General features: G+C 45.2%; 1 protein-coding gene across 3 annotated transcripts in view; it reads left to right on the forward strand.

Moving 5' to 3' along the window:
• ENTREP2 (endosomal transmembrane epsin interactor 2) overlaps positions 1-15,131 on the forward strand; it is a 202,751-nt gene that overhangs the window by 180,254 nt on the left and 7,366 nt on the right. For all 3 annotated transcript variants that reach the window (XM_055002462.1, XM_055002461.1, XM_055002460.1), the window contains 3 exons: positions 1,331-1,438; positions 10,654-10,814; positions 12,009-12,144. In XM_055002462.1, coding sequence (XP_054858437.1) covers positions 1,331-1,438; positions 10,654-10,814; positions 12,009-12,144 — 405 coding nt within the window. The remainder of the gene's footprint in view (positions 1-1,330; positions 1,439-10,653; positions 10,815-12,008; positions 12,145-15,131) is intronic.

Here is a 15,131-nt window from a genome sequence, read left to right on the forward strand (position 1 = left end):
CCTAGGCCTTTCCTATGGCCTCCTAATCAATCTGTTATTCCTCCATATTGGTTTAGACTGCGGCACGAATGGCTCTGGCTCCTGTTAACTGGCAGGGACATGCAGTGCTGACCCATTTTCTGGACTCAGCCTGATTTCTGTAGGTTAGCAGCTTTCTGCATTCAGATGCCATCCGCTTGGGGAATGTTCATACAAGCAGAAGTGGCAGACAGGCACTGGGTGTGAACTGTACGGCATGGAGCCTGTCAGTAGTTGGAAAGAACAAGAATCATAGCCATCTTTTAGACAAAGGCTTGGATTCTGTCAGATCTGCCTGCCTGCCTTTTTTTCTTTCTCTGGGCCAATATTTGTTAGCATAATATTTTCTTATAGTGCCTGTGAACTTTGCTTGCATCCCAGCCTTTTTTTATTTTTGCAAGTGAGGTTGGAATAGTAAGATCCCAGAGGCTGCATTGATTCAGTGGCAGGTGCAAAATTAAGAAGAGCAAGGAAGTAAAATCACCTTTCCAAATTGCATGGCAATTGCAAAGTATCGTCGTTAACCCGAACTGGAAGGGAGGCTTGGTAGTTTAGTGGGCTGCGAGGGGCTGTCAACCGATTAATGAAGTTTTTAGTTGATTAATCATCTGCTTTTCAACCAATTACTGGATTGATTAAATTTAAATACATTTGCTCGTTAACTAAAACCTGATATAGGTGCCTTTTTGAGATAGCGAATGAAGAGTTATATAATGGTTCTCAAAAGCATTCAGTTGTGTGTAGCATCTGTCTAATGTTCGGAAAAGGGAATTAGAAATTCTGTTGGCCGTAGAGCTTGGGGTGTCTGCCTTTAACAGAATCCAGGCCACGAATCTTGACTTACAAGAGACTACTGCGAGAGACCCGGCGAGAAAAGCCACGCATTGGATGAGTTCTTTGGCAGTGAGCATTCAACCTTGTTGGCTACCAACAGAAACCTGTATCTCTGCTTGCTGAACGCATGCTTCGCTGACTCATCTTTTCCTGAAGGGCCCTAACAAAGAAATATTCGGATGTTGCAGGAGTAACTGTATACAAAACAAATGCATTTTATATTTGGGTCCCAAGGTGGGAGATGTTCTCATTTCCCCCCAAGGATCCTTTGTGTGTTTGCATACACTGCCAAAGACGAGAAAGGCTTATCCGCAAGGTAAATGGGACAGGTCTAATAGAGACCTACATTAAAGCGATAACCACTGGCAGTGTTTATTACCCAATCAGCCGAAAACGTCTTTGTCTCCCTTGTCTGTCTTGCTGTGATAAGCAATGACGTTCTGCCTCCTGTCCCTTCTCTCTCCCTTGTTTTGCACAGGACCTGTTGTTTACTGTGTGCGCTCTCAATATCGTCTCCACGATTGTCTGCGCGTTGGCCACGGCCATGTGCTGCATGCAGATGGTCTCTTCGGATGTTCTGCAAATGGTGAGTGAATGTCGATGTGCAGCGATCGTTATACAGAATCTCCCTTGGCCTCTATGTGTCGGGGCAATACATGGCAGAGGCTCAGCAAGGCTCAGAGCAGAACCACAAGTGACAAAAGGCACAGATTGGACACTCGTCAGCCTCCCTCAAGTTTTGACGGGAAATGTAGGCATCCTAGTCTTGCAGCTTGGCTCTCCGACTGCTGCCCAACGGACTTCTCAACTGTCGCTTGTCCAACATTCCGCCAAGCTGCCTCCATTTCCCGCCAAAACTTGAGGGAAGCTGACAAGTGTCCAACCTGTGCCTTTTGTCACGTGTGGTTCTGCTCTCAGTCTCTGTTTTCGAGGGCTCTGTCTTTAGAATATGGGAAGTAATAATTCCTACATATGAGCCCCGTGGCGCAGAGTGGTAAGCAGCAGTACTGCAGTCCAAGCTCTGCTCACGACCTGAGTTTGATCCTGGCAGAAGTCGGGTTCAGGTAGCCGGCTCAAGGTTGACTCAGCCTTCCATCCTTCCGAGGTCGGTAAAATGAGCACCCAGTTTCCTGGGAGTAAAGTGTAGATGACTGGGGAAGGCAATGGCAAACCACCCCGTAAAAAGTCTGCCAAGAAAATGTCGTGATGCGACATCCCCCCATAGGTCAGTAATAACTCGGTGCTTGCACAGGGGACTACCTTTACCTTTACCTTTAATCCCTACATGGCTTAGCCTAGGGTAAACTGAAATGGGAACTTGAGGGGACCTCGTCAAAGACTCCGTTCCCTCTAGGAAAAGCAGTAAGGAATAAGCTCTTTGTCAATGCAGAATGAAAGGCTATAAGGTCAGAAACTATCTTGTCTTTCATCTTGGCCCCCTAGACTGTTGGCCACTACTTACTTATTTAACTTCATTTAGACCCTGCCTTTCTCACTAATGAGGATCCCATTTTATCCTGACATACCCCTTGAGAGTGTGTGTAATGGGCCCAAGGTCACCCAGCAAGCTTCCATGGCAGAGTGAGTGATTCGAACCTGGATCCTAGCCTGACAGGGAAAAACTGACTCTCCTTTCACAATTTCGAGCTCTAATTGGTATCGCTGAGTCCAGACATCCCCAACATGTTGCTGTTTGCGTCATACGCATTTGCACTGCTCTGGGTTTACCAGTGCAGACCTGGCCGTTTGGTGGAGCAGTCAGGTGATGGCGTCAACTGAAGCCCAACAGAAAACCCCTGTTGAGTTAACCCACAACCAACCCGAACATAACGGATCTTGGCTATCAGCCCCAAGTCATGAAAGATCTTGACGGACAGTTTATCGTATCCTGGCCATCCACTTGAAAGAGCTCTTTGTTCCGCAGCTAGCGAGATCTACCAGGCCTTCTTTCTCTTGGAATATCTCTTTTGCATTCAAGAATAAGCCGAAAGATGCCTGACAAGTCTAGGAGCCAAAACACACGTTAAGAAAAACCTAGGTTCAGCACGTGTTCTCTTACCTCAAGGTTTGCCAGGATCTGTAGGCGTCCTGGAAGCTTAAAGTTTAGCATTTACAGAGCGCCTGTATTTTAAGCTTTAAGCTTCCAGGATGCCTTTAAGCTTCCAGGACGCCTACAGATCCTTTAAGCTTCCAGGACTTTAAGCTTCCAGGATGCCTACAGATCCTTTAAGCTTCCAGGACTTTAAGCTTCCAGGATGCCTACAGATCTTTAAGCTTCCAGGACGCCTACAGATCCCGGCAAACCTTGAGGTAAGAGAACACGTGCTGAACCTAGGTTTTTCTTAACGTGTGTTTTGGCTCTAGGTCTGGAAAGCCAGAGCATTTTCTCATCTTGCTGTTACGGAAGGGGGGGCGGCGGCTCTAGTGTTCATCCCGGTGATAACGAGTCTGCTTAATCGAGTGTAGCAATTGCACCAAGCAGGCATGAATATTCAAGGCAATTTAACACTGGCCTCCTTTTATGTAAGTTAAAAGCATTTTTCATAAGAATTCAGGAGCAACGCCCCCCCCCCATATCGTCAAGGGTGTCCTTCCTAGAATTCTAAAGTATGCCTTTCTTTGTTCTTCCTTTTGTGGGCAGACCAAAAGAGAATTCATTTCCCCGTTTCCAAACCATAATCAATATTTCTCTCTTCCTTTTACTTCCATTTTCTGAGTGGAACATCCAAAGCAAGAGAAATCTAGGTAGTACATTTTTATCCCACTGTTTTATCTCCCTTCCCCATTTTATCCCCGCAACAGCCCTGTGATGGTGTGTGTCTGGCGCAGGTTTACCCAGGGAGCTTCATTGCAGTGGAGGAATTTGAACCTGGATCAGCCAGACCCTAGTCTGACCCTCTGCCCATTGCACTACTCTGCCTCCCACTGTGTTATGTTATTTACACACACACACACACACACACACACACGTCCACTCCCTTCTGTTCAGGCTCCCAGAAACCCTGGATCCATAAATTAGATCGCAGATCCTGCAGGAAGTGATAAGCGTGTTCTATAGATTTTAGTGGCTGAGTTACCAGCTAACACTTTTTTGGGTCTCTGAAGATTTGCAGTTGTTTTAGCTGAGCTGTTGTAGCTCTTTGTCCATCCAATTTATCAAATTCAAATCCAGAACATGGAAACAGCAGTGAGAAGTAAACCAAACGCCATCAATCTCTTTGCCCAGCAGGGGCTAACTTGGAAAGTTGAACAGGGCCCGTTTGAGAACATTTCTCCTGGGCTAGGACATCTCCACTGCTTCCCAACATGTTTCGACCCTCAGTTCAAAGTGCTGGCTTTAATTTATAAGACCCTGAATGGCCTGGGGTCAGGGAACCTCCCCTACAGCCCTGTTGGTCTGTAGTAGAAGAGCAAGACTGGTCTTTAAGGTGCTACCAAAACCTAATCTTGCTCTTTCCCTACTGTTGAGATCACTTTGAGAAATCCTTTAACTTCCTCCTGCCTTCTGAAATGTGGCAAGTGGCTGCAAGAAACGAAGCCTTTCCTGTAGTTGCCCCAAGACTGCAGATCCCCTTTCCTAGTTAGGACTCACCTTGCAGTTTTTTAGTTTTTTGAGAAAAACCACCAAGATTGTGCCATTCAACCTTTTAATTTAGGTCCATTTGTTGCAGTCTTGCTGTTTGTTGATTTAAAGTACTTATAATCCAAGTTTCTCCCAAAAGAGAGAAGATCTGTTAATTGCTTGCCATGTTATGTCTATTCTCCTGCTTCTTGTCTTTTTGCAGGGCGAGGAGATACTGGACTTAATTGTTTCTTGAGAACTGATGTGTATTAAATAATATTACTACTTTTAAATGATTCCCAAAAGTGAGATCTGAATAAGTCAAGGATACCGTACTGTACATATGACCCTGTCCCCCATGTCTTGGGTCTCTTGTTAATGTATGGTTCCAGTGGAGGAGCCACGCCCCAGATATGGAGGCTGGGAAGGGCCTGCAATCCCACCTGTGGATGGGCTGTGGGGCTAGGCAGGCAGGCGAGAAAACTCAACTGGCTTCCCTGCAGCCTCTCCAAATACATTGATGATGTCCAGAGTGGAGTATCATGGCTGTACTGCCCAGGGGAGCTGTCTGAAGGTGTATGCTGACTGCACCTAAACAGGGCCTGGTTCCAGTCAGGACCTGGAAGGAAGACCACCCGAGAAAAAGAGGAAAAGTCCATGTAGATGCGCAATAGAGAGGTAGAGCAAATCCAACTCTTTGATCCAGCCACACCCCATTACTTCCTTCCCCAAGTCAGAATTCCCCCCCACCTCCAGATGTGTCAGCTGATGGCACTTCGTTGTTGCAACTAGCAACGTTACCCTTCCCAACCTCTTTCTCTGTGGATGGCGTCATTCCCAGCTGTGCTCGTACTGTTCCTTAGCAACCCAGAGCTTCCGTGGATTCAGTCTCCATGTTTTCTGAGTAACCTTCTGTTTGTATGACTTGCATGCTCAGTAATCCTAACGGAGCTGATTCCTTTTTCCTTTTTTTAAAAAAAGAAAACCCTTAACTCACATGCGGTCCTTTAGATGTACCAGGGCTTATCATTTCAGTGCCCTACAGAATTGCAGACCCGAGCTGGCCAGAAACGATTCTCTCCTTCTATTTACCTCGCCTTGAATTTAGCACCGAAATTGGAAGAGGATTAGTTTAAATTTACTTTCTAAGCCTTGAGGAGGGGGAAAAAAACATTTTAGTTCTTGTTTTATTCTGACAGCAACTTGCTCCGGCCGTGGAATGGCAATGTGTAGAACAGGTATAGAAATGAATTTTTAGCTCAGTAGGAATGTCACAAGAGAAGAAGAGAGTTAACATGCTCAAGTGTGCTCTTTAGGGAGCAACTGTCATCATTATTATTGCTATTATTATTAAGACAACTCCTCCCTAAGGAGAATTATTATTGGTGGTGGTGGTGGTGTTACCATAGAAGAGTTCTCTGAGAAGAAATCTTACCACAAGAAATTCTGACCTCTCTTTGCAGCATTTATTGCACTTCTGATAACATGAATGTTTTAATATGATAATGATAATATGATGTTTTAATGTTTTAATATGGAATGTTTTAAAATGATTTTAAGGTTGTTATCCACCCTGAGCCCACTTGTGGGGAGGGAGGAATACAAATATGATATAAATAAATAAATAAATTTTGTTTATGAATTGGAAGTGCTGTTCTGCCTGACACTGGCAAAGGTTTACTGCTGGAGCGAGTAAGAACGCCCAAATTGGCACCACGACCCCACACTGAGCTCTGAGGGAATTATTCCTGGCCAGCCTCACAATTGGAAAGTTAGTCTGATTCCCCCCCCCCTGCCACCCCCAACCAAATCTGAAGCTGACTGGATGGTGCCTGTGCCATGCCACACTATAGATTTCATGACCGTCCTACTGCGGGGTGGGCTCATTATGAACTCCTGAAAAATCTGTAATTTTTTTTCTGGAGTTCTGTTTCCGGAATTCTGGAGTTCTCCACCTGAGTTCTCCAGAGTTCAACAGTTGAGGATTCTCGCCCTTTTCACTCGGGGAAGCAGACGCTGCAGGATGCCAGGCGTCCCTTTGTGACCATTTCCTTCCATGGTGTTGGTGCCCTCCCTCTTCCCTTGGGGACCTTCTGGCTCACTGGGAATCCTGTTCACCCCTTTTGTGTGGAGGGCAGACCCCTGGAGAGGAAGACAGTCGGACCTGCCACTGCCTCATGCTTTGCTTTTAGCAAGAGATTGAAACACTGTCCACGCTAGGAAGGCTTTTTTCCTGTGCTGGGTGTGCGCTGGCCGCTTGCGCCTCTTTCTGATACATGATCCCTCATAAATGTGCTAACAGTGGCATCTGCCAAGTCTCCGTGTCTCTCCTTTATCATTGTCCCCATTCATGGCAGCCAACTGCGTGCCTGAAGAAACCCTTTATTTATATATATTGCTAAGGGAAAGAATTTAACAACCGTACATGGAAACCATACTGTATAATTACCGCTCTTGTCAGCCATAGCAATAATTCACAGTGGGTTACCATTAAAGTGTGTTTCGCCCAACGGCCTTACTCTCTTGTATATGTTCCTCTCAAGAGCCTTCCGTATTAGATGTCTGAGATCAGCCGGCTTCGATCTTTTCGGAGCCCTAGGACCCCACATGAAACACGAGCCTTCCTTTTACGTCCCTGGGTTTCAGATTCGGTCCATTTGAACACCTGAAGATGCCTCATACAGAGTCAGTCCCTTGGCCTCTCTAATCTGACTAGCAGCCATTCTCCAGGGTTTCAGGTCTTCCATGTCCTGTAAAACTTTTAACTGGCCCTGCCGGGGATCGACCCTTGAACTCTCTACATGCCAAGCAGATGTTCTACCACTGAGCCACTGTGCTGCCAATCTCAATCAGGCCAGTGGAAAGCGAGGATGGTTCCAGGATGCGTTTTCATAGCTGCCTGTGCATGGGAATTGGGCCAGGAATTCCCTTCCGTATCATCCAGGACTAGAGCAAGAGCGAATGGGATACAAAACGTCCACTGGGGCTATGTGAATCCTTTCAAACTTCTGGAGCCTTTCGCTGTCGCTCATGTCTGTCATAAAGCATGATTGTCTTTTTAACGCTCCTTTTTTCATTTAGGATACCCAAACACCTGCTACAGGCCTTGAGCCTATGCATTTAACGCTCTGTTGACAAGGTCAATGTGATCTTCCATTTTAATTCCGCACACAGCAAACCCTTTCTTTAGCCGTATAAATACACTGACAAATGTCAAGGCAGTTGCTAACCTTTTTATGGAGGTCATGGGTTTTGGAAAGGCGTCGAATTAAACATTTATGGTGGCGCAGCACGCTGGAGCCTTTGAGCGTCGACACGGAATGCTCACTAATTTCTTAAACGTGTGCGAGAAAGGCTCATGTAGCCGCCAGAGGGGGAGCTCTTCCTGTAGTGGGATTTCCCATAAAAAAGTCCTCCGCTAAGAGCCAAAACACATGAGAAGAAATACCTAGGTTCAGCACGTGTTCTCTTACCTCAAGGTTTGCCGGGATCTGTAGGCGTCCTGGAAGCTTAAAGTTTAGCATTTACAGAGCAGCAGGAAGGGGAAGGGAAATACAGGCGCCTGCATTTCCCTTCCTGCTGCTCTGTAAATGCTAAACTTGTTCTCTTACCTCAAGGTTTGTTGGGAAGTGTAGGCATCCTGGAAGCTTAAAGTTTAGCATTTACAGAGCAGCAGGTAGGGGAAGGGAAATGCAGGTGCCTGTATTTCCCTTCCTGCTGCTCTGTAAATGCTAAACTTTAAGCTTCCAGGATGCCTACAGATCCCGACAAACCTTGAGGTAAGAGAACACGTGCTGAACCTGGGTATTTCTTCTTTTGGCTCTAAGACAGTGAAGCATTTATGGGGGTAAATAATAGTACCATCTTGCACCTTGGAGAATTCAAAACACATAAATGGAAGGATCATTTCACACCAGTGCCTAGTTAACATGTGCTGAGAGATGGCTTTAAGTAAAGGCTAGATACGCTCATCTGGGATAACTCTACGAGTGGCCCATTTGGTATGAGAACTAAATAGAACCTCCATGTTCCAAGGCAGTATACTAGATGCTGGTGTCATATAGTGGGGAGGGTTTGTGTACTGCTCTGTGAATTTTCCAGAGTCATCTGGCTAGCCAGGTTTGAAGAACAGGTGCAGGACAAATCAGCAGGGGGATATTTACAGAGGAGAAGACATATTGACGTATTAACAATGCTGACTAAATTAAATCTCCTCCTTTAGAGGCACAAGTGGTATCAGGCAAAGCTTTTGTGATTATGTGCAGAGGTAGGCTAACTTCTTCAGTCTGTGACCCGCATTCCCAAATCTTCCCGAGGATAAAACTTGAGTCCTCCAGTTCTGTTTTTCTACTCCTTCCAGCTAGACCATGATATGTTCCATGTACGGATCAAGAAATTACTCTAAAGGTGGCCAAATTCGCTGTACAGGCCATACAGATCAGGAAGTATTTTATAGGGGGAAATATTTAAATTTTTTATAACTTCAGGGATTTAAGTATTTAACAATTTGGTTTTAGGGAACTCAGGTCTTAAGGTTTTAAATATTTAAGAATCCGAACTCTGGAATTTTATTGGACAGCTCTGTAAATAATATGACTTACCTTGATTGTAGGTTGCATGCTATCCCTTTTGGTCTCCAACCGTAATAAATATACTGAACTGAAAAATGTTCCATGTACTTCGCTGGGGGATGCTGGGAAAGGATTGAGTTCAAAATCTTCACTGGGTGAACAAACAAAGGAAGATGGAAGGGGGTGGTGTTTTAGAAAGAGTGGGAATCAGAATTTCAAAAGGAAGCATGTAATAGCCCTTTGCGGCTCTTAATGGCAGGGTTCATAGAGGAAACGAGACCACGAGACCAGCCATTCCCATCTATAGCATTAGACATTAAAAACAGGATCTTTAATTGGACTTTGAAAGCCACTGGTACCCAGTGGATACCAACATCCTTTCCTTTAGGTCAAATACACACACATTTTGAGCTGGAAAATGGAACACAAGCGCACTCTCTTTTGTCCAAGTATCCTCTAGCTTTCTGCAAGTCTGTGATTTGTTTACTCAGTAATTTCCACCAAGATTGGGCTTTTTTTCCTCCTTGTTGTGCTGATATCTGTAATCTCGTATATATCTTTAACAGAGAGCCGGAGTTTCCTGATGCCTTGAAAAGTGGATTCTTTGCTAGCAATTTAATTTCACAGAGCTGAAAATAGAAATACAATAGTTGGATGCATGCAGGATGAAGCTAGCAACGCTCCTACTTAATCTTAGAGTAGTTTTTTCTTCTTCAACAACCAGGCATAATTTTTCCAGAAGGAAGGTAATGATGACCTTAAACCACCTAATTTTTATAGGCATCTGGTACTTTTCCCTCAGTATGATAATTTTTTTCTGTCAGAGTCAAGGAGCTGTGAGATAAGGGATGCTCGGTGGTAGACCGAAGTAAAAACCCCAACAGGGTAGGGAAATGCTCTGAGCCATAGCTTGGGACCAACTTCTCTTGGCGACCAGAGAACAAAGTAAGCTAACCGAACAAGTTGCAAGATAACGGGAAACGAGCGAGTTGCAAGCTATTAGGCAAATGCTCTGCCGGTTTTTTTGCCGATCAGCTTTAATTTGCAGCGGGGATGGATAAAGCCGTTGTTTCACTGGCAAGTGAACAAGTTATCTACATTTACCCATCTGTTCTTTAATTAAAGTTATTTGTATAGCACCTTCTTGTCACCAGCTTTTCAAGATAAAATTAATAAACATAAAGGATTACCACCAGGGGAAGGGGGCTTCCTTTTGAGGGCAGCTAACTCAATTCCCCGAAAGATTGCTCCAGGGGTGAGGGTCTGACATCTTGTCTTTATGGATCTCACTATCCTGACTTTAAAGTTGTCTACCATTTGATTGAAATCCTCTGGCTTGATTATCCAATAACATTCTCCCATTCCTTGTTTAACTTTGTAATCGGAAGTATTTTATGCTGTCCTGTTACTCTGTGTTTATTTACGGCAATGATCCCTGAAAAAACAAGTGGTGATACCACTCATACCAGAAGTAAATTTTGTTAGTTGTTGCAGTGCCTCTAGACTTTTTATTTCCTTATTCATAACCATGTGAACCTGGAAATAACTTTTCCTCCCTTTTTTTGCGCCTTACGGGTAATGTTCGTTGGCTACTGCTTGCAAACTTCCCAGAACCCACCGAGTAATGCTTCTAACCCATCCGTAATCTCTTTCCTTTGTCTTACCCAGTTCCTACCACAGAGGCTGCATTCTGCAAACACAAACTGCATGACGTCCCACGGAACTATTCTTCACCAGACTCTGGATTTTGACGAATTCATCCCGCCGATCCCGCCTCCCCCCTATTACCCTCCTGAGTACACCTGCACTCCTGTAATAGAAGCACAAAGGTGATTCTTTTATCCTGAACTCACATACCGGAATGACATGTGCTCATGCTTATCTGAAGTTTCCTGCTATCTGGGCTCCCCTTGGAGCCAACTGTTCACAACTTTTAAGAATTCATCTTCCCACCTGGGACAAGAGCTTGGGGCTGTGTAGCTTTTTAAGTATGACGCTTTTAGTTTCTGTTTGATTCTGGAAGCTGTCGTCAATTTCACTCTGCCTCATTTTCGTTGCTGTGGTTCATTGTGCTATTTTTGCACCATGTGTAGGCAACGGATATGCAAATAACGTTTAAAGAGTTGTGTGCTCTTTTACTGGAAAAAAAATTGCAGCAAGGAAACGGAGCGGTGCAAAGACAGCGGTGCAAAAAAAAAGATCTTACGGGCTCATTTCCCTCAAGGGAACAGAAAAATCAGAATGGGGGTGGGGGGCGTTCACCTCAAACCCGCACACATGCAAGCAGCTTTGCCCCATTTTTTATTTGAAAAGAAAAATAGAAATGACAATAGAAAGTGCATAGAAACGTATGTAGAATACAAAGTACTACGTTTGAACTACAACTGAAAAGTTTATTCAAAATATGTGGCAATACAACTAACATATGGGATAGTTCTTTTCTCCCTCTCCTTAATTACTTATACTCAGGGCTTTTTTTCAGCTGGAATGCGGTGGAACGGAGTTCTGGCACCTCTTGAAAATGGTCACATGGCCGGTGGCCCCGCCCCCTGATCTCCAGACAGAGGGGAGTTTAGATTGTCCTGGCGCAGAGGGCAATCTAAACTCCCCTCTTTCTGGAGAGCAGGGGGCGGGGCCACCGGCCATGTGACCATTTTCGCCGAGGGTGATTTAAGCTTTAAAAACTCCCCCCTTGTTCCAGCTGACCCAAAGTGATGTCATTGTGCGGTCTTGAGTTCCACCACTGAGTTCCCCACTTCTTTTCCCAGAAAAAAAGCCCTGCTTATACTTAAAATTTAATATCAGTAATTTTTAATCAGTCATCTCTTATGTTTTATACTCAACCTTTTTAAGGTCTTTATATTATGATGACTTTATTTCCATATTAACTTCACCCCATTTTTAAGACTCTTTCATGGCATGCTTAGCTTTGTGGTAAATCAAACATGCAGTGCTTTGATCTGTTAAATTGGTTTTTGGTGGTTTTTATTGATTACTACTTATTGTTGTTCCTTTTTTAAAAGAGGGCTGCACCTGGACTTCCCTCACTCGCCCTTCAGTGCTTTGTATGAGGTTTCCATTAACAGCCCTGGGATGGTCTACCCAGCCGAGCTGCCCCCTCCATACGAAGCCGTGATTGGACAAACGCCTGCTCATCAGGTATGGAGGCTCTCAAATCAGCTTGAATTGACACATTCTGACCGGGGCTGTAATGAATGTATGCATCTCTTTCTGAACTTGTAGCATGTTTCCGATCTTACATTTTCAACTGTGTCTTTGATGCCACCTGGGTAAGAAAATGACATTTTTTTCCAGAGCTGGGGTTTCTCATGTTTGAGGCTGGAATGAAGTGTCTTAGAGGCAGGATGAATGTGGCACTTTCCATGCCTTTATCTAAACTAGACACTTCAATAGGTGAGCCATTTGGCTTAGCAGTCGAGAGTGCTAGGCTGGGCCTGGGTTCGAATCCTGGCTCTGTCATGGAGCTCACACACTCTTAAACTCATTGAACTCACGTTTGGTGTAAGGATAAAATTGTATTGTTTGGTGGAAGGGTGGGATAAAAATGTGCTACAGAAAGAAGAAAGAGCAGTACTGAGATGGGAAGGAGGGAATCAGCATAGGCAGAGACTGAAAGACATAGTGAGCATACATTTATTCCCCCCTGATGGCCTTCTTCAACATGGGTGCATCTGATTCTTGCACCAAGAAGCTCTGTTGTGTTTAATCAGTCAGAGAGTCTATCTACACAAGACGCCTCGGTAGGTGTTCATCAAGTGTTACCTGGGAACCATAGTTTAAAAAGACAGCTGGTGGAGATCGCTCTTCAGAGGGTTTGTTCATTTCATCTTCGCCTCCTGGAAGGCTCTGTCAATTTCCCCTCTCCAGTCTAAAACTGTGTGGGATGGCAACTAGAGGGCAGTGAGGAATGGAAATGGGCTGGAGCTGCCTTCCAGAGCTGGGCTTGGACCTGGAGAGGTTCTAATGGGCTGAAGTTTCCCTTCTGGCATTTCACAGCCCCTTCACACAGCTCCAGTGTGTAGCAAAGCCTTTGCCCTGCTGCCGGCTCTGTCTTTTTAAACTACCCTTCCTGGCTAACATTGCATCTCCCGCCACATGTTTTTCACGTGTCCGATGTCTCGTGTAGAGAGACTCTCAGAATTCGACTAAGGGCCAGGAGTGGGTTTAGAGCTCCCAAGCTTTTTCCTTTGTAAGGGGTGGGTGGGAATCAAGGCTCATGCATGTTACATATCAAATATTTGGGAGACTCGGTGTGGTGTTTGGAATGTTGCACTGGGATCTGAGAAAACTAGGTTTGACTCACTGCTCTGCTGTGGAGGCTCACTGAGTGTCCTTGGGCCAGTCACACCCTCTCAACCCAAACTTACCTTGCAGGGTTGTTGTGACAATAAAATGAGAAGAGAACTGTCGGACTTGCCTGAGCTCTTTTGAGGGGACGGCAGGTTAAAAACATGCTAGACAGATGGATCTAAGAAGTTGAAGGGGAAATTCAAGGTTAAACTGGCTTTGGGGGACCCAGAAATGTCATTGGAATTGCAGTGCAAAAAGACATTTTTATTAAAAAAAATAAATAAATTTAAAAACCAGCTCTGAGCATTTTGGTGTTTCTTCAGATAGGTAATTTCCAGTCGGTTGCCTGTTGTTTACCTTTCCCCATTGTACCTTGGGATTTTAACCAATAAATCTGCATTCTCCTCGATCCGGTGCTATGGTTGGGCAACCGTTTGCAAAATAGCATTTTTGTAAAGGTCACACACAAAGTCAGAGAAGTTTGGATTGCTACTGGACTGGTGTGGGGGCAGCAAAAGTGGTGGTAAGATAAAAGGGAGGAGAGGAAAATAATTTAAGCAACTTTGGGGAGAAAGGCAGGGCAGAAACAAAGCAAATAAACAAAAAGAGACCGTCATTGGGCTTGATTCCGGTATACGCTTTGAAAAGAGGAGCAGTTAGCCTTGGACGTGAGCTTTTAGGCAAAGCAGAAAAGGAGCAAAAATGCAGAGCCACAATAGCCACCCCCTCCCCTTGGCAGGACAGTGTGCCAGTGTGTGGATTTCAGTTCTGTTGGCGGGAAGTGAATAAGGGAGAATTTGGGGGTGGGCAGGGAGGGTGAAAGGACTCGGTCATCGGCCTGCCTGTTCACTAGTTGCTGAAACAAACCCATCACAACTGGTGCGAAGGAAGAGCTGCCAGGAGCCATTATCCACTTCACAGTGCCTCGTTAATGCCCCTGCCGGGCCCTGCCGGTTGATTTGCACCAATTAACATTGGAAAGCTTTTCGGACAGTGTAGAACACAACTGCTTTTCGCCAGGACGAGAAGTAATCCGCATCAGCAGTTTTTTCTCCCCGCCTCGTGAGCAGGCCAATGGCATTTAATGCCGCTTTTCACAATGGCAGCCAAACTGCTGAAGCAAACGGCAGTGCAGCGTAGTGGTCAGAGAGCTGGACTGCAACTGGGGAACATGGGTGACCTGGGGCTGCTCATTCTCTCCCAGTGTAACCTACCTAATCTAACGAAGAGAGCTTTGACTCTTGAAAGCTCACACCCTAGAAATCTAGTTGGTCTTTAAGATGCTACTGCACCCAAATCTTGTTCTTCTACTACAGACCAACACGGCTACCCACCTAATAGGACATTAATGTGTAGATAAGTCTCCTTGTGACTTGAGACAGGATTTGAACCCAGGCCTCCCAAGTCCAATTCTGACTTGGCTACTCCTACACAACAGTGGTAACGTCCCAGTTACATCAGTGGCCTGGGGGTGTCTCAAGAGAGGCTACCTGCTGTAGTCCTGGAACAAGAAAATCCAAAATAGAGTCTTCTTAGAACCCATCACACTAGCCATATCATGCCAACACTGTTGGTTACCATGCCAAAACCCCAAGAGAGAATAGGAGGAGAAGGGTCGAATCCTCTGAGAGTGAATGCAAGGTGGAGGAAAGAGCAAAGTGGGTCTGGAGGGGTAGCCTAAGAAGCAGGTAAGGAATAGAGAACCAGAGAGGAAAGGCCTCCTCTGGTGTAGCAGTCTCCTTGGGAGAAAGGCAAATGCTATTTCAAGCACATAACATGTCCATCCACGGAGATTTCCTGATAGCCCGTTGCTTTCCCATTGTTGCCCTCTTCCA

This window comes from Eublepharis macularius, chromosome 18 (genome assembly GCF_028583425.1).
Source record: "Eublepharis macularius isolate TG4126 chromosome 18, MPM_Emac_v1.0, whole genome shotgun sequence".
NCBI lineage: Eukaryota > Metazoa > Chordata > Lepidosauria > Squamata > Eublepharidae > Eublepharis > Eublepharis macularius.